General features: G+C 54.3%; 4 protein-coding genes across 4 annotated transcripts in view; 1 reads left to right on the plus strand and 3 right to left on the minus strand.

The window, feature by feature from the left end:
• Positions 1-10,143, plus strand: part of COCSUDRAFT_46461 (hypothetical protein) — a gene marked incomplete at its 5' end in the record, with an annotated part of 37,594 nt that extends 27,451 nt beyond the window's left edge. The window contains 21 exons of the mRNA XM_005650508.1: positions 76-329; positions 588-757; positions 993-1,243; positions 1,358-1,385; positions 1,592-1,767; positions 1,992-2,213; positions 2,370-2,504; positions 2,605-2,883; positions 3,473-3,640; positions 5,728-5,835; positions 5,953-6,055; positions 6,185-6,297; positions 6,454-6,591; positions 6,760-6,891; positions 7,000-7,154; positions 7,270-7,333; positions 7,484-8,129; positions 8,254-8,359; positions 8,688-8,916; positions 9,358-9,531; positions 9,780-10,143. Of these exons, the coding sequence (XP_005650565.1) occupies positions 76-329; positions 588-757; positions 993-1,243; positions 1,358-1,385; positions 1,592-1,767; positions 1,992-2,213; positions 2,370-2,504; positions 2,605-2,883; positions 3,473-3,640; positions 5,728-5,835; positions 5,953-6,055; positions 6,185-6,297; positions 6,454-6,591; positions 6,760-6,891; positions 7,000-7,154; positions 7,270-7,333; positions 7,484-7,522 (2,535 nt within the window). The 3' untranslated portion in view covers positions 7,523-8,129; positions 8,254-8,359; positions 8,688-8,916; positions 9,358-9,531; positions 9,780-10,143. The remainder of the gene's footprint in view (positions 1-75; positions 330-587; positions 758-992; positions 1,244-1,357; positions 1,386-1,591; positions 1,768-1,991; positions 2,214-2,369; positions 2,505-2,604; positions 2,884-3,472; positions 3,641-5,727; positions 5,836-5,952; positions 6,056-6,184; positions 6,298-6,453; positions 6,592-6,759; positions 6,892-6,999; positions 7,155-7,269; positions 7,334-7,483; positions 8,130-8,253; positions 8,360-8,687; positions 8,917-9,357; positions 9,532-9,779) is intronic.
• A 331-nt stretch (positions 10,144-10,474) lies between these two features.
• On the minus strand, positions 10,475-16,973 carry COCSUDRAFT_27585 (hypothetical protein; the record flags this gene model as incomplete). Its single annotated transcript, XM_005650509.1, has 15 exons — positions 10,475-11,072; positions 11,436-11,621; positions 11,768-11,839; positions 12,024-12,254; positions 12,611-12,805; positions 13,235-13,371; positions 13,491-13,572; positions 14,019-14,224; positions 14,429-14,700; positions 14,990-15,163; positions 15,356-15,438; positions 15,623-15,799; positions 15,990-16,178; positions 16,355-16,489; positions 16,692-16,973. The coding sequence occupies 15 exons, from the start codon at positions 16,971-16,973 to the stop codon at positions 10,878-10,880; spliced, it is 2,616 nt and encodes an 871-aa protein (XP_005650566.1). The 3' UTR covers positions 10,475-10,877.
• A 1,634-nt stretch (positions 16,974-18,607) lies between these two features.
• COCSUDRAFT_61016 (hypothetical protein) lies at positions 18,608-21,445 on the minus strand (the record flags this gene model as incomplete). The annotated part of the gene is made up of 6 exons (XM_005650510.1): positions 18,608-18,860; positions 19,083-19,330; positions 19,444-19,569; positions 19,682-20,814; positions 21,013-21,124; positions 21,230-21,445. The coding sequence occupies 6 exons, from the start codon at positions 21,443-21,445 to the stop codon at positions 18,608-18,610; spliced, it is 2,088 nt and encodes a 695-aa protein (XP_005650567.1).
• Positions 21,446-23,046: 1,601 nt separating this feature from the next.
• COCSUDRAFT_64945 (hypothetical protein) lies at positions 23,047-24,252 on the minus strand. Its single transcript, XM_005650511.1, has 2 exons — positions 24,221-24,252; positions 23,047-23,947 (listed from the first exon to the last, which is right to left on the minus strand). The coding sequence occupies exon 2, from the start codon at positions 23,838-23,840 to the stop codon at positions 23,400-23,402; it is 441 nt and encodes a 146-aa protein (XP_005650568.1). The 5' UTR covers positions 23,841-23,947; positions 24,221-24,252; the 3' UTR covers positions 23,047-23,399.
• Between the last annotated feature and the right edge of the window lie 109 nt (positions 24,253-24,361).

Here is a 24,361-nt window from a genome sequence, read left to right on the forward strand (position 1 = left end):
GAGCTGCAATAATATCAGAGCCATAAAGTTTGGTGCATGCAGTCCAAAGTTGATTCTGTGTGATATTGGAAACAGGGAGAAGAGGCGCTTTTTGACGTGGGCATGGTCCTGAACGGCGATATCACAATTGCTCTGTGGAGAGGAGATCAGATGGGGCCTTGGGACAGGCCCAGCTGGGCTTATGCTTTCCACACTGCCTTCATGCAACCAGGAAAGCTGCCAGTCACTGCTGATGACCTGGACTTTCCAGGATCAGAGTCAGCGGTCGATGGTCTCGCAATGGACCTCATGTTGGAAGAGGACACCCAGTCACAGGAAGCTTTGTCAAGGTGTTCACCACCTTTCACTGATTTCATGCAAGAGGGGCTCTTTGGCAAGCTTTTTGTGCTCTCACATATCTGCAAATATTCATTTTTGCTGCCGGCTAGCACATGCGATCTGCACGCATTGCACAAGCAAGGCATCTGACGAATCTGTAGGCTGTGGCCGCACATAGTGGGAGGCTTTCTGTCGGTTGCAACGTGGGCGACCTGATGTTTCACATGAGGCGATCCTTACAGACTGTAGTTGACACTGGTGTGGTACAGGGGCCCCAAGGGTGGCACGCTGGACGTGGCGGAGCTGCGCGCGGACTGGATGGCGCTGGTGGCGGGCGTGCAGGCGGCGCGGTCGCGCAGCAACGCGATGCAGAGCGCCCGGGTGCTCGAGGAGATGCTGCCCTTCGTCCGCAAAGGCCCCTCGCCAACCGCCGCGCCGAGTAGCCCTGCCCCGGCTGCACAGCCCGCATCACCCACGGCCTTGCCTGGTGTGGAACACAGGCAGCAATTTGATGGCACCACTCGTGCTTGGAAAAGCCCCACTTGGATCAACCAAGTGGGACGTGTCACAGATGAGGCACAAGTAGGCACCAAGATTCTGCTGAAGGATGAGTGTGAGATGTGGGTGAAGTTCAGGACGCTGCACGAGATAATAGTGTGGTGTGTTTGGTGCAGGTGGGGAAGGGGAACAGGCAAATAGACAGCCTGCAAAGGACCCCCCAAAGCGTCCGCCGCCACCTCCGCCGCCCAAGAAGAGCGTCAAGGCAGGGAAGCTGCCAGCAATGCCGCCACCTGGCGCAGTCAGCGAGTCAGGGCCCCAGGCCGGTCCCAGCAAAGATGAAACTCCCAGCAGTGACAAGGGTGCCAATGCCAGCGCAGCGCCGCCCAAAGTGAAGCTGCTGTTCTGGACGAAGGCGCCTCTCCAGGTGAGGATCTTCCTATATAGTAATTGAGCTGTACCACTGCCATGTCTTTTGGATGCAGCAGAGTGTGCTATTGTGAGCCAGCGGTGAATGCGTATGCTCCTGTGCTGCCTGCAGGGAGGGACAATCTGGTCAGACCTAGCCAGTGCGAGGATGTTGCTGCAGCAGCCCATGAAGGCTGCACTGCATGCCCTTTTTGTGCAGATGGCTGCCGCTCCACCAACATCATGTAAGGCTCTGCTCATCCATTGGTCACCCAACCATTTCCCACATATAATGTAAATCAGCACACTTTCATCCATCCTGATGGCTGGCACATTGAGAGGACCAAGGGAGTTGGGTGTCTTGTAGGGAGCCTGGACAAGGGAGCAGCGGAGGTGCTGAAGGTGATAGGGCTGGGGCGCGCAAACAACGTGGCCATCATGCTGACGCAGTTCACCGACTTCAAGGGCGGCGCTGCCGACATTCGAGCTGCCCTGCTGTCCGGCGCCCAGCTGAGCATAGAGCGCCTCAGCCTCCTGTGCCAGGTACACTTGTCGTGGTATTTGATCCCTCTATATTTCTGGAGATCTCGATCTCATCGTACCTCCCCTGATTTGCATTTCTGTAGACATCCTTCCAGGGACACACATGCATAGCTCATATGTCCCAGCATTGAAAGCTGCATTTGTTTGGAGGTAGAGTGAGACAAGGATATGATGACTCCCAAGTTGTCCTGGTGGAATAGCAAGGCGGTGGAACGCCTGCGCAGATGGCGCCGACTGAGGAGGAGGCAAAGAGCTTGGCGACCTGGCTGAGCAAGCCGGGCCACAGCGCAGCGCAGCTGACGGGGCCGGAGCGGTTCCTGGCAGTGATGGCTGCGGTGCCCCGCATGCGCGCCAAGTGCGCGGCCCTGCTGTTCCGCGCGCAACTTCCCGGACTGGTGGCTGATGTGCACGCTGCGCTGGGCTGCCTGCTGGCTGCATGCAAGCAGGTGGGGATCCAAAAGGCATACAAGGTCACCTTATGAGGATTTTCTGCAAGGCACTTAGAGTCCAAGCCTCGTCCGTTGAAGCTGTGCAAAAGGCAACTGTACTTTTCATGGAAGTTTGCCTAAGTCACGGCTTTTCATTGGTTGGGGCGTGGCCAGGTGAGGGAGAGCCAGCAGCTGCGGCTGGTGCTGGTGGCTGCTCTGCAGGTGGGCAACTGCCTGAACGAGGGGTCCCACCTGAGCGATGCCAAGGCTGTACGCATAGAGTCTCTCCTGAAGATGGCAGACCTGCGGGTGAGGTCTCTTCCCACACATGGCTCCGGCAACTCGCTCTTCCTTCTTCGCTTCCTCATTTCTGCCATGCCATGTTTGATGAGCGATGTATTCTTTTCAGGTGACACGCGCCACTGTGAGGGCCCCGGACCACTGGCAAGGCTCTGCCACAGAGAGAGCGCCCGCATCTGCCTCGACACCAGCAGCAGAGTGGACCCCTCCCAAGGGGACGCCCCCTGTCAGGACCCTGCTTGAGTTTGTGGCCTGGCTCGTGCACAGCATGGAGGGCCCATTGGGGGACGGTGCTGGGCGACAGAATACTGAAGGCTTGTCTCATAGCCAGCGCGTGTCACTGCGGCATGATCTGGGATCTGTTGAGGAGGCGGCCAAACGGATCAAGGTGCCCAATTTCAATCTGCCAGGATGCACAGTTACCATTCTTTTGCTTTGACGGCGCTTCAGCACTGAGATCCTGCACTTGTGGCTCGCTGCTAGATGCAAAGATGGGACCTGAGTTCATGTGTGTGCAGGGAGACATGGCTGAAGCTCTGAAGGCAATTGACAGTGGCCTCGCGGCAGCAGAGCCAGAACTCAGGGCATGTGTGTCAGAGGCAGATAATCTTATGCACTTACCGGCAAGATCTGGCTTAGCGACAACAGCGGCAAGCAATCAGCCCTCCTCAGCTGCAGTAAGGGATGTTGACTCTGAATCTGGTAATCCTGGGCGATCAGAAGCAGGCGTGCGCACAGAGCAGCAGGCAGGCAATCTACCGCAGATGCCTTGCTCATCAGATCAAGGCCATGATGACAGGCTGCACCTGGGATCCCAAGCATTCACAGCATGTCTTCAAAACTTCTTGGTGCGTCATGCAGCTCTGCCACACACTTTATGGTTTTCTGGTTTTAGTTGGTTCTATTAACCACATAATGTTGGTCGTCCTAATGCAGGATTGCTGAGAGCCTCTCTACAATTTGCGTTGTGCCTGCAGACTGAGGCACAATCACAACGAGCCTTACTATTTGAGGAGGTTGCAAAGGCCGAAGCCGCCATCGCCGGCTTGGCAGCTTTTCTTGGGGAGCCTCCGAACAGCGACCCCGCAAACTTGTTTGCAGTGGTGTGGACGTTTGTGTTGGCATTTGACAGGGCATATATTTATGTAGCCCAGTTTCTGCCTCCTTGAGACCGTGACAACTTGTCACTGACAAGTGCTCAGGACCAACGGCATCTCAGACATTGAATCATATCTTACATACAGCAGGCAAAGATGCCTTGTTTGTAAGCGGGACTGATAACACTCAGAAATCCGCTCATCTCAGTCAGGAATGAACAATCATCACATTCACAAGACGATACTAAATTGATCCGCATGCGCTCCAGTGATCTCCCACATGAGGTATACCTCCTGTACGTACTAATAGCGCTGACTCAGCGCTGTCGGATAGCGCTGGGGCTGCTTGCCAGCTCCACAGTAGCATAGACCTCACAGAGTCGAAAGTACAAAAAACATGGGCAGCCTGTGACAGGATGCGCATTGAGCACCGTGCACCGAAGCACCTTGGCATCATAGTCCAAGGGTTCATTGGAGGCCAAAAGTAGACTTCAGGGCTTCCAGCTGGTCCCTTATGCCGCTGGTTGCATCATCAAGAATTCCGCCTTTCTGCAGCTGCTCATCTGCCGTGGTGGCCTCAGTTTCTAGCACCTGCACACGGATTGAAAGCTGCATTGCTTAACGTCAGGGACCTTGAAGAACTCACGGCAAATATCCAGGTAAGTTGCTCACTGCACCATTGGGCACCATGTTCACTGGTCATCAATGTGCCAATCACACGCTATGCTACGAACTTTCAGAGGATTCGTGATGATGCACTTACACCCAGCTGCTCTGCAATACTCTCCTGCTGCTCTGGATTGCCAATGCTGGACAACTCCTCTTCCACCTGTGCAAGAAATTTGAACTTTGGAAACCTCACTTGAGCACTGCAAGATGAAAATGGATCTCCCCTGCTGTTCAATGATCCGTCGGGTATTATAACACGAGGATTTCACCTTCGGTAGATCGTCGGTCAACACGTCTTCCTCAGCCAAAACGGGGCCTGGCGACAGCAGGACCAATGAGTCAATCGGAGTGGGGATTATCAATTGAACCTTGTAATGTCAGTTTTCCGATTGCGTGTGGCGCACTGAGCAGCGAGCATAGTTGGCAACACCACCGTCCCTTACCTGTGCATGCCAACAGAGTAGCCAGCACGGCTCCAGTGATGCGGACTGGCAAATTTCGAACCTGAACCTGCGAAGGAATCGCGCATACAAAGTTGAATTGCATGGACTTGCACGATAAATATGAGAATAGGGCCCTGCATCTTATTGACGAGCTCCTGGCTAGGAGGGTTTCGCGTTCTTGCTGCACGTCAAGGTGAATGCCACTTTCATGTTGCATTCCATATGCACAGCCTACCGAATCAGAATCTCGTTGGGCGCAATTCACTCGCGTAGACATACGCTGGTTCCCGAAGGTTCCAATGGGCTTTGCTGCGACCCGCGTCCCGCGTCCGAACGAGACGCATACCTGGGGCCTCGCTGCGACCGCTGACATATTCATCAATGCTTTGGTACTAGGAGAGGGAGCTGCATTAAAGATTGATGGAGCCGGTGCTTTACGTATTCTGTGCCAGGAGCTCCATGGTTCTTTCAATGCTTATCTGGCACGTGAACAACGATGCCGTAACCCCCTTGTCAGCAAGCTGGTTTCTCGTTCATTGTCTTGGGACGCAATTGGCACTACTTACATTACTATGTTAGCGTGTTGTATATGCTGGTGTGATAAAGAGTGTATGACGTGCTGGTCTGAGCAATTGCTATAATTCTTTTGTCTGCTAAAAGAATCAGACAAGAATGATGTGCGATTCTGATTACCAGGCAAATTAAAGCATTCATATATCTGCAAAGTCCAGGAGGTGTTTCACAAACGTGCGACTTTCTGCTGTGGAGGATGAGGGCTCTAGTGTGCAGCAAACTAGGCGATCCTCTAGCAACGGAGCCCGCCAAGAGTCCCTTGGACATCGTTCATGACCATCCAGAACCAAATCTGCGGGACAGGGATGTCAGGATACAGATTGTCGCGGCCTCATTGAATTTTGCCGACGTTCTCCAAGTACAGGTGAAGACCTCCAGCAACTGGTGCAGTGGTGATCTGGGACCGTCATCAATGCATAACATGAATCCCACTGATACAGGATTGCGCAGGGCCAATATCAGGACAAGCCACCCCTTCCCTTCATCCCCGGCTCTGAAGTGTCCGGAATTGTCACCGAAATTGGCAGCAAAGTGCGCGGCGTGACACCGGGAGAACACGTGAGCTCATTCACTCATTTCCTATCAACCAAATATGGTTATCCCTTAACACAGCTGTTCACCAGGTCTGCATGCTTCCGCTGTCCACATTTGCGCTGACTCGGCTTGCCCTTGCAGGTGTGTGCTGTCACAAGAGGGGGCGCCTTTGCTGAAGAGGTGGTCGTACCGGAGGGCGCTGTACTGAAGCTGCCTCATGGCGTGGACCTCATCACAGCCGCAGGTCTGCTCCTACGCAAACACCTCCTTCTTATGCTTACTGCTGTGCTCTTCCCAATGGCATGTGCTGGAGTCATGATGCAGCGGATCGGTGGTACCCGCACAGATAGACAGTTTTATGTTGTGAGCGCAGGGCTTCCTGTGGCATTTGGCACGTCGCATGTGGCGCTGAAGGAGCGAGCAAATGTGCAGCCAGGCCAGACGGTGCTGGTCCTGGGAGCGGCGGGAGGAGTGGGCATCGCTGCCGTGCAGGCATGGGCTTGCACCACGATCCTCTGCAAGAATACCACATGTGTTCATTCACACTTATTGCCAGCACATACAGCATCACGGACAGATGGAGGAGCCGGAAGCAGCTGGGTGAAGAGACGATGAGCGTTTAGGAGGTGTGCTGCTGTGCAGATAAGCAAAGCCATGGGAGCCAGGGTGGTGGCGGTGTGCCGCGGAAGCAGCAAGGCGGAGGCACTGGAGAGGCTGGGGGCCGATGTAGTCATTGACACCTCACAGCAGCCGGACACACCTCTGCGAGCCCTCATAAAGGTGTGACCTAGGCATGCGCTTTGCACCCTGTACTTATCTCTCTTGTCATGTGATTCCTTTGCCCAGAAAAGTCATGGACACATTAATGAGGATTAGGATCCCACCCATTCTTTACTACTGTATCTGTCCAGTATTGATGCTGAGGTTTCCTTTTTGTGCTTGTGGCAGAAAGAAGCACCAAAGGGCGTCGATGTCGTGTATGACCCAGTGGGCGGCTCTGCCTTCCAAGAGGCTCTCAAGGTTGCCAAGTGGGGTGCTCAGATACTCATCATCGGCTTTGCTAGTGGCAGCATCCCGAAGGTGCTCTATCTCTCAGCACCAGAAGGACACCTTGAAGACATCTTTACAAGCAGTGCCTTTGGTTCGCTGCTGTCCTTGCAGTGCATTAGATGCTTTTGTTTCTTGCAGGTCGCAGCAAATATAGTGCTTGTCAAGAATTTGACCCTGCATGGCGTGTTTTGGGGAAGCTACATGCAGCACAAGCCCATTGTCCTTCAGAAGTCCCTGCAAGAGCTTGTCAGCTGGTGGGCAGCAGGGAAGATCAGCATCTCAGTGTCCCACAGGTTTGCTGCCCCGTACTCATCACCTTTCGCCATCGGAAGAACTTATGCTCAAGCATAATATGAGTACAAAATGCCACTGGATTAAAGGTGAGTTACCTTGGATGTGCACTGCCAGGTTTCCTTTGGAGGAGTACAGGGAAGCTTTCAGAACGCTCATGCACAGGCAGGCAGTTGGCAAGGTATGCTGTGCATCATCAATGGGCATCCTCTTTCATCGGCACAACGCTGTATCTGTCGTAATGTGTGCTTCTAGTGGCGACACCTGCATCCTGGTGTCTCATTAAAGGGCAAGAATGACGATTGACAGTACAAAACCTGGTTGCGTGCAGGTGCTGCTTCTGCCGGGTTCAAGCACGAGTCGGCTTTGAGAAATTGTACATCAGAAAATTGTACACCTATTTGTACAGGAGCAATATAATCAGGAGAAGCCGTTGACATTAGGACATGGCTTTTTTGTGTTCTGGAGGTATTAGGAATTACATAAGGACTTACAGGGCATGTATGTAAGTCTAGGGCCATAATCTTGTGCTACCTGGCATGATGAAAACGATGGCGAAGTAATATCATGTGCATATGTGATGTGGGCAGATGCCAATGCAATGAGGCCATGTCTTGCAAGGGCTGCAGCAGTCATGCATTGCAAATCTCATCAGAGAGCACTGTGCAAGCAATGAAAATCACAAGATCTTCTTGTTGAGCACACTGGGCAATTGGATCCATGATGTACTGTGTCTCTGCCTCGTCATACTTTTCGGGTCAGTTTTCATCAAATTGTCAAAAACACCTCATGCATGCCGGCCGGGGGGGGCACTCCTGTACAGATGGTCATCACCCGAGACGGACATACACCCTGCACGCATACTTTGCCGCTGTTCCCCAGCCCGCCTCGGTGTGCGGCGGGAACTCTGATGACTTGCCTTCCTTGTCCAAAAACACCACATGCAGCCGGTCGCCTCGCGAGCAGGGCAGCCCATCCTGCCATGTGCCAACAATCAGCAGGTCAGCCCCATTTTTAAAACGCCTGCTGATTGAGTCAATGGAAGGGTAAAAGAAAGTGCACAACAACAGAGAAATACAATATACCCAGTACAGCGCGCACCTGGCCATATGCGGCTGAGAGGGACGTTGCCAGGGATGTGCGTGATGAGAGGGCCTCAGGCGGCAGCGTCAGCCCCCACCTCACTCCAGCATAGAAGCACTTGATCCTGCACATCCAAGCACCCTTGATGAATCCTCCCTTGACGCTTTTATCTGCTTCACCACACCTTGATCCAGCTGTGTTGTTTGCAGTCACTTTGACCATTGTATGAAGCTATTCACTTCCCCGTGGATGAGTTGTGGACATTTGCTTCTCCACTGTATCATGCTGCCAGCATGCACGCCCAACCACCTTCTACAACTCCACACTCTCTGGGTGTGACTCAAAATTGAGCGAATGCCACAAGGACAGGGGCAAAGGGAGTAAGGCACATGCAGCCCTCTCTCAGCGAGCAAACGATGTCACTCCTCCTGTGAGACTCAGCGGCAGCGCACCTGCTGGGCTGCGGGTCGGCATCTGTGTGCTGTGCGCGCTGCCGGCCGTCGGCCGCGGCTGTGGACGCGACGGCGTTAAAGCGCTCCTCGGATCGGCCGTCCTGGCCGCTGTCCTCGTGCTGCGCCCCACGCTCGTCCTGGTGCGCCGATCCGCGCGGCTCCGCCTGCAGCGTGGACACCTGCTCCTCCATCTCGCAGCTGCCCTCATTGCCCTGCCTCTCGCCCTCCCCTGCGCGCACCGGCCATTGCTCAGGACGCTGCACGGAATGGTGAGCGAGACGGCGGTGTGATCTTGCGGTTATCTGACTTGATCAATCCCTGTGGCATCTCTTGCAGGCACTGACTCTTATCATGACAAACTTAGTGAGAGTTGCAGGTCCCTTCATGCCTGCAAGGTGGCATATTTCACAAGATCCGGAGAGCCAACCAAATACGCTGGATCCAATTTACAGTCCCGTGCATTCACAAGCCACTGCTTGGGATGTTGTCAAACGACCTGAGCCTTTACAATGTCCGAGCAGACAAGGGCAGGCCCTTTAGAAAGGCCGCTTCGGCGATAGTCTGCAATCTTGGCGGCCGCACCTGGTAAATGGACAGGACAAGAGATGGAGCACGATCAGTGTGGAGAGGCGGGGTTGAAGGATCAAGGAGTCTCTGGAATGACGCATACCTTGCTTCCGTGGGCGCTTTAGGCTGGGTTGTTGCTTCTGCCCGTCGCTGCTCGGCTGCTGGTCCCCCAGGCTGCCACTTCCATGCTCTCGCTCACGCCTTCCCCCAGAAGAATTGGGTCTGCTTGCTGTGCCAGAAGGCCTGGGCCTATCCTTCTCGTCGCTTCTCGGCTGACCTGGAAGAGCAAACATTGGAGATATGCAGTGCTCGCTTGGGCAACAACAGCCTCCTCGTATTCAGTTAATTTGCATCCCTCTTCAGTTGTCCGAGAAAGTATCTTTGATGCAATTATCAGTTATGATTCTAAATTATCATTTATGATTCTGAATTTTTATACCGTGCTACTGCAGGGAAAAAATAGACAGCTGGATTTCTTGCCCAGCAAAGTTGGAGAACTCATCAATACACTCCAACAACGTGTACCTGGAGGTCCTGGTGCGGTTCTCCTTGGGCGAGTGAGCCCATTTACTTCCCGATGGATCTGCCTTATGAGAGCTTCGGTCGCTGGGTCAGGCTCTGCCATTTCCTGAGCAAAAGCGCCAGGAGCTGATCGCACAATCAGACTTTCACGTTTCCCATAGACACTCCACTCTGGGTGCGAGAGCAGGTTTGCAAAAGCAACATTTCCAAGGCGGATTCAACGCATTGTGCTCCCTGATTTTGCTGCTGCCAGAGCGCATAAGGTACTTCTTGAAGGCGTCGGGCGTCTCATCTTTGAACGCTTTGTCAGCGAGGAGCTGCTCGGACTCAGTTACCCGTCAATCAAGCAAGGGATGTATAGCCTGTGGATGTCTGGTGCCAGCAAGTGCATCGCGGGAACTCTTACTCCATTTTGTCCCAGTCCACGTCAGCCACGTGATCCACATCACTGCCACGTCAGCTGTTCCTTCTTTTCTGGGTTACTGGAATTCCTTGAATGTATTCCTCTGGTCACAAGGAACTAGATGACCTCTAGATGCCTGGAGAGCAACCGTAATGGGCAAGCAAGTGTGACAACTTCACTGGGGTTTGAAATCAATTTCACGATTTCTGAGCAGATATTGATCAATATCTCATCATGATCAAGCTAATGAGCTTCAAGCTGCCGCATGTTGTGCATCATAATGATGCCATAATTTGATCGTAGATATGCCTTTCTCCATCACACTGCATCGCCGTTGACCAGTTTTAAATTTGATCAAGCATTTATTACTAAGTCAAACCATGAGTCGTGTTATTTCAATTCCTTTCTGTGAGACGAATCGTTCAGTCTCCAACATTCAGCAGAACAGTCTCTCACTTGCGCAGTGCCGGACACCCATGCGACATCATATATGGGCAAAGCAAATAGACCGAATCGGTACAATACACATGTGACAAAGGCTCTTGCGGATTCTTTGCAGAATCAGAACTGCGGAACATGGTGCACTATGTTGATGCCGTTCAGCACCTTAAATGCGTGCCAATCCGGGTACCTGAGCATGCTCATATTACGTAATATGGGGCCTCCAAGTACTGCACAAATAATGAAATTTGGGGCCTTCAGGTGCTGGGCCCCGGCTCGCCCTTCTGCACGCGCGTGTAGGTGGTCATCTTGTCGTAGCCCTTGTACTTCCAGTACCCGTACACCGCCCCAAAGATGGACACCGCAATGAGCGCCATGATGCCCAGCACAGCGCTCCAGCCCGTCAGAGTCAGAAAGCCCACACCCGCCTCCTTGGGCGTCAACGTCCCCTCCTGTTGCACGCACACAAACCCATGCAATGTCAGAAACAGCTCTGTAACGGCAACTGATGACGGCCCAGCGTATCCACTTTGGTACTCCAGAATCATCTACTTGTACGGTAGTAGCCATTGAGGAATTCACTTGATTGTTTTTGAAAAGTTGCCCTGTTAGTCTGCTGGCACCCAAAGGAATCTAAAATGCAAGACAGCCTGACACCATGTCTGCCAATGTGCCATCCAGAAGAAGCACCAGCGCATGCAGGCACGGGAGCAGGCCGACAGCTTTCCCAGCTCTATTGAATAGGCTGCTGGGAGGGTGGTGTTGTGATGCTAGACAGCACATTGGGGAGCTGGCTGGTGCAGAGCAGTGCCCACCTTGAGGCCCAGGCGCTGCTCAATGGTCTTGATCTGGGTGGAGATGGCGGCGGCGCTCATGGCCGTGTTGTAGTGCGCGTACACGTCGCCGGGCTCCGCCAAGCGCACGAGCGTGTCGCACGCCGGCGCCAGCTTGGACACCGGCTTGGCCGCCTCCTTAGGCACCTCTGCCAGCCTCCTCACTGCCTGCACAGCCCCAGCCGCCAGTCAGTGCTAACTGTCAATTGAGGAACGCGCATGCCAGTCGAGAATTGCATATGCTGGACGATCAAGACGTGAAGCCAGGGTGTGAAGACGCGAATGGGTCCCCAGGGATGTGGGAAGAAAAGCACCTTATTGTCGTTGGGCACCTGGACCTCTGGTGGCAAGGCGACGGCTATCTGGCTGGCCAGGCACGCCCTCACCTGCATTGCACAGCCCACCATTTAGGGCACCCTGCCTACCATATTTACACCCTCTGAACGACCTCTTCTGTGGGTGGGTTGGGTAGACTTCACGTGGAAGTCTCTGGCCATACTCTGGCAGCCACCAGATTAGCTGGGAGATACAGAAACAGGCTGAGAGAGAGATGATGACAGGAGGGCGGACCTGGCCGATGCCGAACTGATCGAGGCCCTGGGAGCCGAGGCAGAGGGCGGCGATGTCGGAATCGCAGATGTCGGTGACAGGCGCCTTGGGCTGGTAGAACTGCAGCGCGTACCGTGCGGCGCGGCCGGTCTCGCGCGCGCACGAGGACGACAGGCTGTCCACCTTGGACACCAGGCACTTGAGGATGGCACCCGTGCCCTTGTCCTCCTCCGACCGTGCTTCCGCGCATACCTGCCGATGCACCCATGACACGCCCCTTCAGTGACATTTGCTAGTGTACGCTGCCAAGAAACCTACCACATGGCGCCCTTCCTGGACGCCAACAGACTCGAAGGAAGCATTTAAAGATCAATTTGCAAGAAAGCAGTGCTCCCGCACGGCCAGGACCCCGGAGATGGCGGGCCCGCTGTAGCACGTGCACCCTTGGCATGCTTGACCGCATCACCTCACCATGAACGCAAACGCACAGTCCTCCCTTTGCAGAACCATGCGTCTTCCACAGATTGCTTTGGAGGTCGTGGGTGTTGGAATCATGAAAAAAGCAAGTCTACCAAGAATTGTGAAAGGTGAAATGCAGGGAGTGTGACCTTGGGGACGTCGTCCTTGCAGGCCTGGCGCAGGTCGTAGTCGAGGCGCCAGTCCTTGACTCGGCGCGCCTGCTGGGCGGCCAGCTGGTCGCGGCAGCCGGCGCTGTAGTCCGCCGACTCGATGTGCGACAGGAGGCACGTGAACACGCGCGCCTTGCCCGGCCGCACCCCCTGGCAATGCGCCGCGCGCTCCGCCTGCAACGGCGCACCCACACGTGTTATTGGGTGAGAGCTTCCCCTTTTCCCTCTCTTTCCGTTTCTCGCCCAGGCCCCTCAATTGTCCCAAGATTTGGCACAAGGTGCCAGATGGCGCAAAATTGTAGAACAACCTTTCAGCTGATCCATGCCTTGTGCCGACCTGCTGTCCTTTTGTGGAGTGAGCCGGTTTGAATTCTGCATCTGTGCGTATGGTGCTCAGCATTGCAACCGTGGTAGTTTGTGGGATTAGTCCCTGGAGGCCCTAGTCTATCCTAAATATCCGTCAGCCCACACCATGGATATGGAGTTCTGCAACGGTGGATTAGAAGTGCAGGTGCCAGCTTGGCAGATGCTAGCATGTCAGGGTCCATGCACTGCTTAAGGTTGCAGCCGTTTCAGCATTTTGTGCATTGTGAGCAGCAGCACCTTGCATGCGGCGGCCAGGTTGGGCATGAGCTCGGTGTTTTGGGACTGCAGGATGGCCAGCTTGAGCTCCTCCTTGCGGCAGGCGTCCGTCAGCTTGTCGTACTTCTCCCGCAGGCACGTGTGCACCCTCCCCTCCCCTGTGCACACGTTGACTGCACGTTCACAGCCTGCAGCGCGCTCCCTACAGAGGCCCAACGTACACCACTTGCATCAAAACTCGTGACGACACGCAGGAGGTGTTTTGCGGCAGGCTCACCGGCTGGAGTGTCCTTGCAATAGGTCTCCACATCGCTGTGGCAAGCCTCTGCCAGGATGATGTCGTTCCTGAAGTCCCGCACCTGCGAATCAGGCCCCAAACTGTCAGGTGCATTCTGCAAGCACCTCATAGCGCCACGGTGATCCGCCAATATTGCTGCCTTGTGATCGCATTTTGTGCATCAGGATCCCCACAAAATATGGATTCCTCTGAAACAAATGAAGCTGCATTCCGGGTAGTGACCAGGTCCAGTGCTATCCAGTGTGTGTGTTGACATCGTCCAGTCCAGCCAATCAAACCAGTGTGTGTATCGAAGCAAACTAGAGTGGGCCGCACGTGGGCGTTTGCTTAAGAATCCCTAGTCTCTACTCTCTACATAATGGAATTTGCTGTCTTTTCAAGCTCCCCAGCCCCGTTTTTGCAGCTCGATTTACATTCGGGCAGGCCATAACACAATTGCCCCACCTTTCTCTGGTACTCCTCTAGATTGGGCAGACTAAGTAGCAAAAGCAGTAGATTAGAGATCACCTCCATCTTGACGAAGTAGAAGACCTCCTTCTTGCACTCAGCGTCGGTGACCTCCTCGAGCTTCTCGGTGAGGCAGCGCAGCACGGTGCCGCCGCAGGGCTGGTCGATGGACGTGGACGTGCACGCGTCGGCACACTTGTCCATTATCGTGTCGTGGCACGCTATGCTCAGCCGGTAGTTCAGCCTGTGCACCCCGACAGACTCACCTCACGCCCCGGCCACCCCAATCCAAGACCTTCCTCATACATCCAAGCTTTCCTTATACATCAGTGTTGCTAATGCTCTCCACCCTGCTTCTTCAAATCTGGTCCAACACTTCGCATGCATCGCCTGCAGCAGGACAGAGGCAAGGCATGCAATATAGTGTTGCTACTGCTTTTGCGGAGGGAAATGGTGGAATGTGCAGTAACAGGCGAAGTGGGCATCGTGCCTGTAGTCGGTGGCGGCGTTGGCGGCATGCTTCTGGACCTGGGCCTTGCAGGTGGCGTTGAAGGCGGGCTGCTCCATGTTCTCCTCCAGGCAGCGGATGATCTTGGCGTGGCCGTGCTGCACGTCCTTGCAGTAGCGCCCGATGTCGGCGCTGCAGGCCTGCTTCATGGGGAACTGGAAGTCGATGTTCTCCGCCATGCGCACCTCCTGGTCAAACAGCGTCGCCTTGCACTCGTAGCTCAGCTCCAGCCGCCTGCGCGCACAGGCACAACCGCATCAGCATCCTCCGCGCCCAGTCACCATGTGAGGGGGCATGCCTCAGCATGCATGTACCTGCTTGGTGGGACATTAATAAGAAGCGGTTGAGCTGTGACCATCGTGAGAAAGACAAAGAAGCATGCATGCGTGATGGGAGGTCGCCAGTTGAGATGTTGGAGTCAAAGCAGGGAAGGAGGCTTCCCGCCAAGAACTTAATATCCATTCTGACATTGTGGGGGAAAGAAAAGGACATGTGTGATGCAAGCAGCGCAGCCTAGTCTCACCTGTCCTGCAGGCAGCGGATGACGCGGGCGGAGCCGGGGGGCACGTTGGAGCAGAACTCCTGGCGGTCCTCGAAGCAGGCCTCGGCCAGGGGCACGTCGAAGCGGATGTCGCTGGACGCGTACTCCATTATCTTCTGCACGCGCGCCGAGCATGCTGGCGACTGGATCTCGTCCCTGCGGAGACACACGCGACTTAGCCATGATTACTGTAGAAGTTGTGTCCTGAACTTTGTCAAAAGTACACAGGGTGTGGTCCAACAAATACGGTGCACCTTGCCAATATAAACAAGTGATGGTGATCTGACGACAAGGAATGCATGGCGCTCTCCGGCTGGGCATGGGAAGGTTGGGAGGTCTGGGCCGCACCTGTAGTCCTGAAGGCACTGGATGACACGAGCGTCATAGCCCACGACAGTGTCCATGGAGTCGCGCTCAAAGCCGCACACATGCTGCACAACATGACATGACAAATGTCAGGGGCACTCCATGTCTGATTATTGCTCCTTTTAGCGGTGTAGCATGGTATCGGTGTAAGGCTGACCCATGCATCGTTGACAGGGCAGGAAACCTCCACATTGGGTGCATGGCAGACAGGCAGGTACGTCATGCAGGAAGAAATGCAAAGCAGCGCACCTGGATGTCCTCTTCGCAGAGCACGCGCAGCTTGGGGTCGAGACGGAAGTCGGCGGCGCGCGCCTCCATCATCTTCTCCACCTCCACCTTGCAGGCAGGGCTGAAGCCGGGCTGCTCCCGGTTGTCCTCCAGGCACTCCTTCGCGCGCGCATTGCCCGGAGGCACGTCCGCGCAGAACTGCTCCCCAGCACCCACCGGGCTCAGCCTTGCCCTTTCTTTGCTTTAATCAAGTCGTAAGTACCCATACATGACGCTGCTTCAAACAGAGCTACTTTGGTATCTGCAGAACTACACAAACAAGTAGAAAAGCTCAGCGGCCAATTTTTTGTCTACTGTATTGAAGAAGAGGGGCGAATAGGGGCCGCACCGTCTTCTTGTCTGCGAGGCAGGCGTGGAAGAGCTTGATGGAGAGGCGCAGATCCTCAGCGTTCTCCACCTCCTGGCGGAACAGCTGCTCCTGGCAGTCCCATGACAGCAGCGGCCGGTGCTTGGCCAGGCACTCCTGCACCTCCCCGCTCTCTGCCTTGGCATCCTTGCAGTTGCTCACGACGTCCGCCTGCCAGGCACCATGAACAGCTCAGCACCAGCAGCAATCAACCCCTGGATGCCTTGCCTGTCAAAGCATGAACACCAGGACAAGAAATGTTCTTTAACAGGGCTGAGACAGCCAGTCGGCCTTTGTGCGCCTGTCATCAGGCAAGTGAAGGACATGCGTGAGGGGGAAAGACCCACATCGCAAGCTTCCTTGAGCTCCTTGTCGGTGCGCCAGTCATTGGCGGCCTCCATCTGGCGCTTGAAGACCTCCTCCTTGCAGGCCGCACCCAGATCCTCCACTTGCTCACGCAAGCACCCCAGAATGCTGTAGTGCTGGAGCACACAGACAGATCTGTGAGCACATGTGAACCCATTCCAATCACCTCTGCTGCTTTGTTGTCAACAAATTCATTGTGCTCGTCTTCGGGTCAGGTCAGCATGCGCTGTCGGATGATACTGGCTCTTTATGTGCAGTGAGCAGTGGAAAAAGAGGAGTGCGCAGTGAAAAAGAGGCGCTGTGTATCTGCTGCCCCACCTCAAAGTTGCCAGCACACAGCTTGTCTGCGTCCGTCTTGCAGGCCTTGGCCAGCGGCAGGTCGCGGTTGATATTGTCGGAGCGCTCGATCTTGAACGAGGTCAGCGCCTTCTTGCACGGCTCGCTGGTTTTTGTGCCGGCATAGCCAGGCTTGGATTCGTCCGCGAGCTGGTCAGTGATGCACTTGGCCAGGCGGCCCTCGCCCGGCTTCACAGCTGCACACCACTGGTCCAACTCCTCCAGGCAGGGCCCTGCGATTGGCACAGCCTCTTCACACGCCATGCCCCATACACATAAACCCCCATGAATGTTATTGCACCTGCAGCTTTTCATGGGTGTGCCTAGATGACCCACCATTTCCTAGGCACATTCATGAAACGTTGCAGCTACAAAGACGCTAATGCATACCGTTCCACATCTCGCACATGCGGAAACAGTCAACACCCCATTTCATAGGGGCGCCAAAAAGGTCTACAGAAGACAGCATGCATTGCATGCATGACGAGCTCTGCCTCGCCTGACACACAGGGGACAAGCACCTGTCGTGGAGATGTCCCCTGTTCCGCTGGCGATCAATGCTGCTGGCTCAGCCTTGATGACCTGAGCGTTGACTGGCACTGTCTCCTCCTGGTAGTCCTGCGCCTCCACATTGGCCTCTATGGCCTTTTCCAGCTCCGCCCCGGACTTGGCAGGCTGTGGTGCTGTTGCTGGTGCCGCTGCTAGGGACAAGAGGGGCGCGCACAGCAGACAGGCTGCCAAGAGTACTGCAGCAGCAGGCGCCTGGCACAGGAGTGCCTGCGAGGGAATACAATTTTGTCAAAGCAGGCTCATGGAAATGTCAGATTGCATCGCCTTGTATCACCCTTGCTCATGAAAAACGAATGCAGTGGCAGTGAAGGCTTCATGTTAGATCCCTGCTGGCAGTGTTGGAGTACAGCCTTATTCAGGAGGCATCCAAACCTGGCGGTGCTGCCTCATCGCAGGCAAAGCAGATCTGAGGCGTCTGTCTGGCCCAGATACCTGTTTGCCCTCCTGTGAAACACGCAAAGCTCTATAAGATCTTGGGTTCAGTCCCCAACTCACAACTTGGCAACATGCACTTCCAGACTTGCTAATCACGTCTGGACCGTTCATTCCTTGTTCGATAGAAATATTTCAGTTTGAGAATTGATCTTAAGACACCCACAGTGGCTCTGTGATTAAAGCCCCCTTAACCGCAGCATCCAACACCCATATGTCTGTCAGGAGATGATGAGACAACTCAACCAACAACTCAAATTCTGTTCCCTAGAGCACAGCATTTGGATTAATGTATAAGAACTGTCTCATGAAGGGAAGACATACCTTTCAACCTGCAGGCCTCAAGACTTCCTCCTCAGTGTAAAGACGCCCTGAGCAGGCTCCACAGCGCTGCCAGGTATCTCGCTGTGAAATTCCTCTTTGGCGTCCTGATACTACGCCGTCGATCGAAAGGCAATCTTCCTTGTATATGTTTCAATGGGAAAGATCGCGTCTCGATTCCCTTCGCGCCAAGGCGGGGACGAACACGAAGGAGACAAAATGCAAGAACGCCGCCGAATGGGTGAAATCAGCAAATTTACATGCATGAAAGGGTGGGCTGCCTTCTGATAAGTCTCCATAGCCTTGGGATCGAACAGATAGTGTGCATGTCACACAGCAGGCTGCAATGTGAACAGCATGAGCTATCACATGCTTGTGGCCCGAATGAAACAAGTAATTTCTGAGAATCGGTGCCAGTGGGCGTGCGGCCACGCATCGGCCGGCCATGGGGGTTTAGGCTCCCAACTGCCCATATTGAGTAGTGCATGTGCGAAAGCCGCTTACAATTGATGTCCGGGCCCTGACGGAGCATGTCAACGTTCACTGCCAGATCTGCAATATTGGATTGGGATTGATCAGGTGAATCTCCTTTTCTTCGCATTGGCATGGTTTGGTTCATCTGGCGAGTTCCTGTGCCGCTTGCCTTGGTGTGAGCTCTTGCGTTTGTATTGGCTGCCGCCATTTTGGGTGGTGGCCGTTGCATGGCTGTGGAGGCTGCTGAGTGGGTTCAGCTGCCGTGCACAGAGCTGTGGCAGCGGCTGTCCTGAGTTCAGGGCAGCACCCCACGAGCCACTGGCAGCAGTCTGGCCCAGGACTCCATCGCAACCCCTGAACCAATCCATCCAAAAACATCCTCGTGAACAAATGTACAGTAGGCACAAGCAGTACATCTCCAGGCTACACCATACAGCGCAGCACAAGCTGCACAGTGCAAGAATGCACCACCTCATCTAATCATTAGTCCACATTAAGCACACACGAGGAGTTTCATGCCGCATGCCTTCAACAGGACAGCATTACAATTTGAGCAAGCTGCAAGAAAGCGCGCACTCTGTGGATGGCTTTGCAGAAGTGCCGGCCCTCTCCTGGACTTTGATGTGGCGCTTGATGCTGTTCATGGCCCAGCTCGAGAGCCTTCGAATGGTCCAGGATTTCAGGGCTGCGTTGTGCAGGTCCTTGAAGAACTCGTACTGCACTGCCTCACTGCAGTTGGCAAGGGCCCACCAGCAGTCGCTGTCCAGGTCTCCACAAATGGTGCTGACCTTTGCAGCGCCCTCCATGGCAAGCTTTGCGAGGCACTGCATGGCGGAATATGTCAGCTGCAGCCTTGCACAGCTTGGCAGTACAGAGAGAAGAAACAAGCTGGAAAGGAAATGCATGCACACCACAGCGCTGACTATTTGTGCCGTACCTGTACGCTTGGGAACATTGTGCAAAAGGGCAGCATGGGCAGCGTGCTGATCTTGCTCTCCAGAAATTCACTGGCGCTCATGGTGAGGCTTTTCTGTAGGAGCGCGTTGTACAGGAGGGAAATCACCTGCACAAAGTGGCACCCCTTCAGAATCGCTATTTTCCCTCCCCGGTTCAACAAGGGAACATCCATTAAGCAGCTATTGTCATGCGTCTGACAAGCATCCTTGATGTCTGACCTGCTCCTGTTGCTCTGGCTTGCTCAGCGCAGCCAGCGCTGTCATGCATGTCTCAGTGAGGCTGTTGGGGTACAGCAGCTTTGTCTTGACGAGCTCTCCCAGCACCCACTGCACGCCCTCCTCCAGGCTCTCGAATGGCTCGTGCTGCATGAACAGGTATCCTTGCTGCCCTGCCAGGCGGCAGCCTTTGCTCTCTTCTGCTGCTGCTGCCCGGATGCTGGGCTTGCACTGCTGCTGAACCACAAGGGCACGAGGCTTCTCTCGCTGAGATGCGCTCTGAGGCTGCTGTGACGACTGTCCTGCCACCTGCTTTGTTTCGCAGGCTCGCAGGCACTCTTCGATGAAGGCCGACACTTCGTCGGACTCTGTCTTGGCTGCATCTGGGGGCACGAGATCTTCCGCGCATGGCTGCTCCTGGACTTCTGAAGAGAAACCACCGGAAGCAGCACTGCTCATGTGCTCTGCTATCAGCGGCAGGTCCTCTCCTCTCAGAAGTGCCTCCCTGTGAGAGCTGTCAATGCCTCCTGTGCCGCACTGCTCCTCGGGTACTCCATGCACAGCGCCTGCCGGCAGTGCTAGCCCTGGCGCATCCTGCTGGCTCCCATTCAAAGCCCCAGGCGCTTGCAAGGCATACTCGCCCACCATCCAGCGGCATGTGGCCAAGTGTGGCACTGGCTCTGTTCCGCTATCTGCTTCTTCTGAGCCTGCCTCACTTTCAACTGCCTGGGACACAGGATCTGCTTGCGATGGGAGCTTGCTGGTGACAGCTTCGCCTGCAGCTTTGCCATCCACCTGTGCTGTGCGCCCCAAGCATGCATGCTCGTGTTCAGCGGCGGTCTTCCAGATCTGCTGCTCATGCGTGGGCACTGGCACAGACTGTGGCTCTGCAGAAGGGATCTTGGCAACCACCAGCTGCTTGGGCGGGGAGGGGACCTCAGCGATGCTCTCATCTGACAAGTCAATTGAGTCACTGTTGGAGGATGACTCGCTGCTGGTGCTCTGAGTCGTCGAATCGCTCGAGTGGCTGCTGGTACTGCTGTCTAATCCTGACTTGGCTGACGTGCTGCTGGAAGAGGACTTGCCGTCAGTGTCACTGTCTGACTCACCTGATGCCATGTCCCTTGAGCCGTCCGCTGCATGCAACAACGCAAGACAAGTCATGCATGATGCAAAATCATACTGGGACATAGCATCACGCAGTGCAAATACCTTGCCACTCGTGTGCCCATCAAAGAGCCGTCCTTGATCTAGCTTGCACTGTATTGCATGGCTGACACAGTGTTTCCCAAGAAGGCAACAAGGGTCACGGTCTGGGAGGTAGTATTGCCAACCCGTTTGAGCGGCGGTGGCAGATGTCTCAGGCTCCGAGGCGGGGGTATTGGGCAGCTGCATCAGCAGGCTGTGCAGTGCGTCTCGAGACAGGTACTCCTTCTGCCGGAGACCCTGCGCAACCGCGCCTTCCACAGACGGAGGCCGCAATCTGCTGCATCCCTGGCTGTAAGATCGGGTAGCACCTGGCAGTGCCGGATCAAATGCTTCCAGCGCTACCTGGCTGTTCTCCTTGCGAGCTGATGGAAGGCTGAATGGTTTGAACACAGGCTTGGAAGTCCACGCCTTGCTCACGCTGGGCTGCGGCTGATTGCTTGTTGCTATGGGCTTGCGCCTGGTCCCTAAATGCTTCTCAGACTTGACTGCTTTGGCGCTGTGTTTGGTTCTGGATCTGCTCTCCGGTGGCTGCAAGAGGTCTGTGAGGCTTCGATCCATGCAATCGAAAGTTGCACCCCCCTTCCTGTCGTCTGTGGGTGCTGCACTGACTGGCGGACCAAATCTTGATTTTGCTGCATTCTTGTGCTTCTGCCTGTAATGTGGAACGCGTGCTCCGGATGAGGAGGTCAGTGGCCCTGCATAGCATCCAGCATAAGGTGAAGACATGCAACATACTGGACTAGTATATGCTTTATTGCTGTTGTACTTTGACTTCAGGTATGTACGCATCAAGCATGCGCAGTCAATCCATGGCCATCAGGCTAATTGATTTGAGGACTAGATGTAGATGACATGTACAATCGATTGGCTGGTGCAGAATTCTGCTTTGCACAGGTGCCAAGCTCGTGAGGGCATACCAGGATTGACTTCACAGTGCTGGTCCATGATTGGAAGGTCGTCCAACCCAGGCACTGGCTTTTCCATTGCCTGGTGCTGATATCTCATTTGCGCATGCCTCCGTGTTAGAACGGCTGCTGTACTTGCTCCTGCCAGGTTAAATATCGTCCTGTCACGAATCCTTGGCAGGATGAATGCAAGGGGTGATCTGCACAGCAGTGCTTCCATTGAAGACGAGGACACATTTGAAGCAGCTCTAGTAGAGCTGCGCTGCCAAGTTTGTGACGAAGCTGTGACAACGAATTGTCTGACTCGATCGCCACTCCCTTTCAACGGCACCTACGCTGTCATAGAGAACGCTCCTCCACTGGGGGATATCAAGCAAGTTGCCCAGACCAGAAGGTAAGTTTCTGGTCATCGAAAAGCAGCTCGAACAGAATTGCCGACTTGGCAGGAATGATAAAAGCCTTCGCCACATTGGAACGCGGCACGATTTGGCAGAATGCACAAGTTGGATATTAGCAGCAGGGTGTCACCGGATGTTAATAGAAATGAACGAGAGACTTCACGAGACGACTGGCAGAAGTCTTCACTCTTGCATAATAAGCGTCGACCGCTGCAGCTGCCCACCAGAAGATAAGAAACCCTTATCGGACAGCATGCTCCAATAAATATTCCGAGTAGATCGCTGATAATAGAATGTCCATCAAAATATGCCGTCTGCTCAGGAGGAAAAGAGCAGCATGACATTGCGGCGGTGCCTATTTAAGGAGTGGAGATGACATGCATGGTTGAGATGTGTTCATGCACTGGGCCCCATGGGCCTGTCACAGACGGTCACATTACATCTGCAGCTGCAGCACATGTACATCCAACGTGGATGTACGTACCACGTCTGCTGCCTTCACAACATATTTGAGTAATGGCTGTGCAAGCAGCTGTTGCAAAGCAGATACCTGCGCAACCATAGCAGTGGGGGGTCTTGAACACTTCCAATTGCTTGGTCTGTTGCTCACTCATATGGAAGTATTGCACAGGTCTGGCAGAAGATATGCTGCATGCAAGACAGGAGAAAAGTCATAGCTGTCTATTGCTGAGAACATCGCTGCATTGTATGATGTCGTTTAAAGGTAAACACTATAGGTTGCTGATGGGTTAAGGTACCTGTGTCACTGGTGTCACTGAGGGTGGCGCATGTGTGTGCATGATGTGGCCATGATTATGGCAATGATCATCCAAGATGGTGATAAGACCACTTCAAAGATCACCTGCATGACTTACATGTGTGCTGCATCATGTGCAGTACTTTTAGTGTTCACATTAACAACAACAAAAACGCCAGAAAAATGCTCCAGTTGTTGCATCAAGTCTCCATCATGACATTGCACATGCACATCATGACCACGATCGTCCCAATTGTTGTTGCAATATCCTAAGGGCACCTTTTCTTTCTGGTGCATAGCGGCTGCAACCTTCTGATCACTCAAAGAGCTCAACAGCAACTGAACCATTATGAAATGCAAGATGTCACTGTTGGGCATGCAGTACATGCCCGGGCAATGCTGCAAACAGGCTTTGTCAGTGAGCATCAGAGGCTTAACAGGAGACTTTACTGCTATGTCACCGCAGTGTCTTGCGCCTTCTCCTTCTCTGCATGCAGCTCCACAATTCCTGCTCGCCTCCGGCCCTTGTGCCCACCTCCCTGACTGCCTTTCTGCCCCTGACTGCCTTTCTGCTGTCCGTCGATGACATCGGCAATCCCAGATGCTGCTTCCCCTTCCATGCTCATTGGTTCTCCATCCCCTTCCACACCCTCATCATCCTCATCATCGCTGCTGCTGCTTGCATCAGGGCTGCCTGGAGGCAACTCTTTGGCAGGCCGACCATCCCTCAGGGACCTTTCAGCCAGTGAGACTGCCTGCTCATCCTTGAGGTCCAAAACCCCACAGGCAAGATCCATCTCAATGTGGGGGCGTCCCTCCTCCACGTTCTCGATGTCCAGCCCTTCAGGCTCACTCGCAAGGGCATGCGCCAGCTGCTCATTGGCCTGCTGCATGGACGGCAGGAAGGCCTTGACTCTTTTAAGGACACTGCTGGGCGGCAAGAGGGGTCCAGAGCTTGGCAGAGGTCTGCTCTTGTCCTCACCAAAGCACAGCTTTCGCTCTGCACAACACCAAACGTATTATTATTGGAGTGGAATCTGCCAGCCTGGCAGAGGCAGAGGCAGAGGCTTTGCTTGTTGCAACTCTTGGATTGATAATTTCAGCATCAAACTTCCAGCAGCAGAGAGAGACACAACTGGACGGGAGATGCTCGTGTTAAATAATGCACTATAAGTGCAGAAGATTCAGGCAGTAATCCAGACAACCCTTGAAAGATGGCAAGTGATTATACATTGAGATCTATCCGTGAATTGAATAAAGAAGCAAGAGGTACCTAGCAATGACACTGATGGGATTTCCAAACGCTGTCTTTTTGGCCCTTCAGCTCCTTCTGCATTGCTCGCTGGGTCTGCCATCATTTGACACCCCATTCATTCCAGACACAACGAGGACCTTTGGATCTGCACAAACAATC

This window comes from Coccomyxa subellipsoidea (genome assembly GCF_000258705.1).
Source record: "Coccomyxa subellipsoidea C-169, whole genome shotgun sequence".
Lineage (NCBI taxonomy): Eukaryota > Viridiplantae > Chlorophyta > Trebouxiophyceae > Coccomyxaceae > Coccomyxa > Coccomyxa subellipsoidea.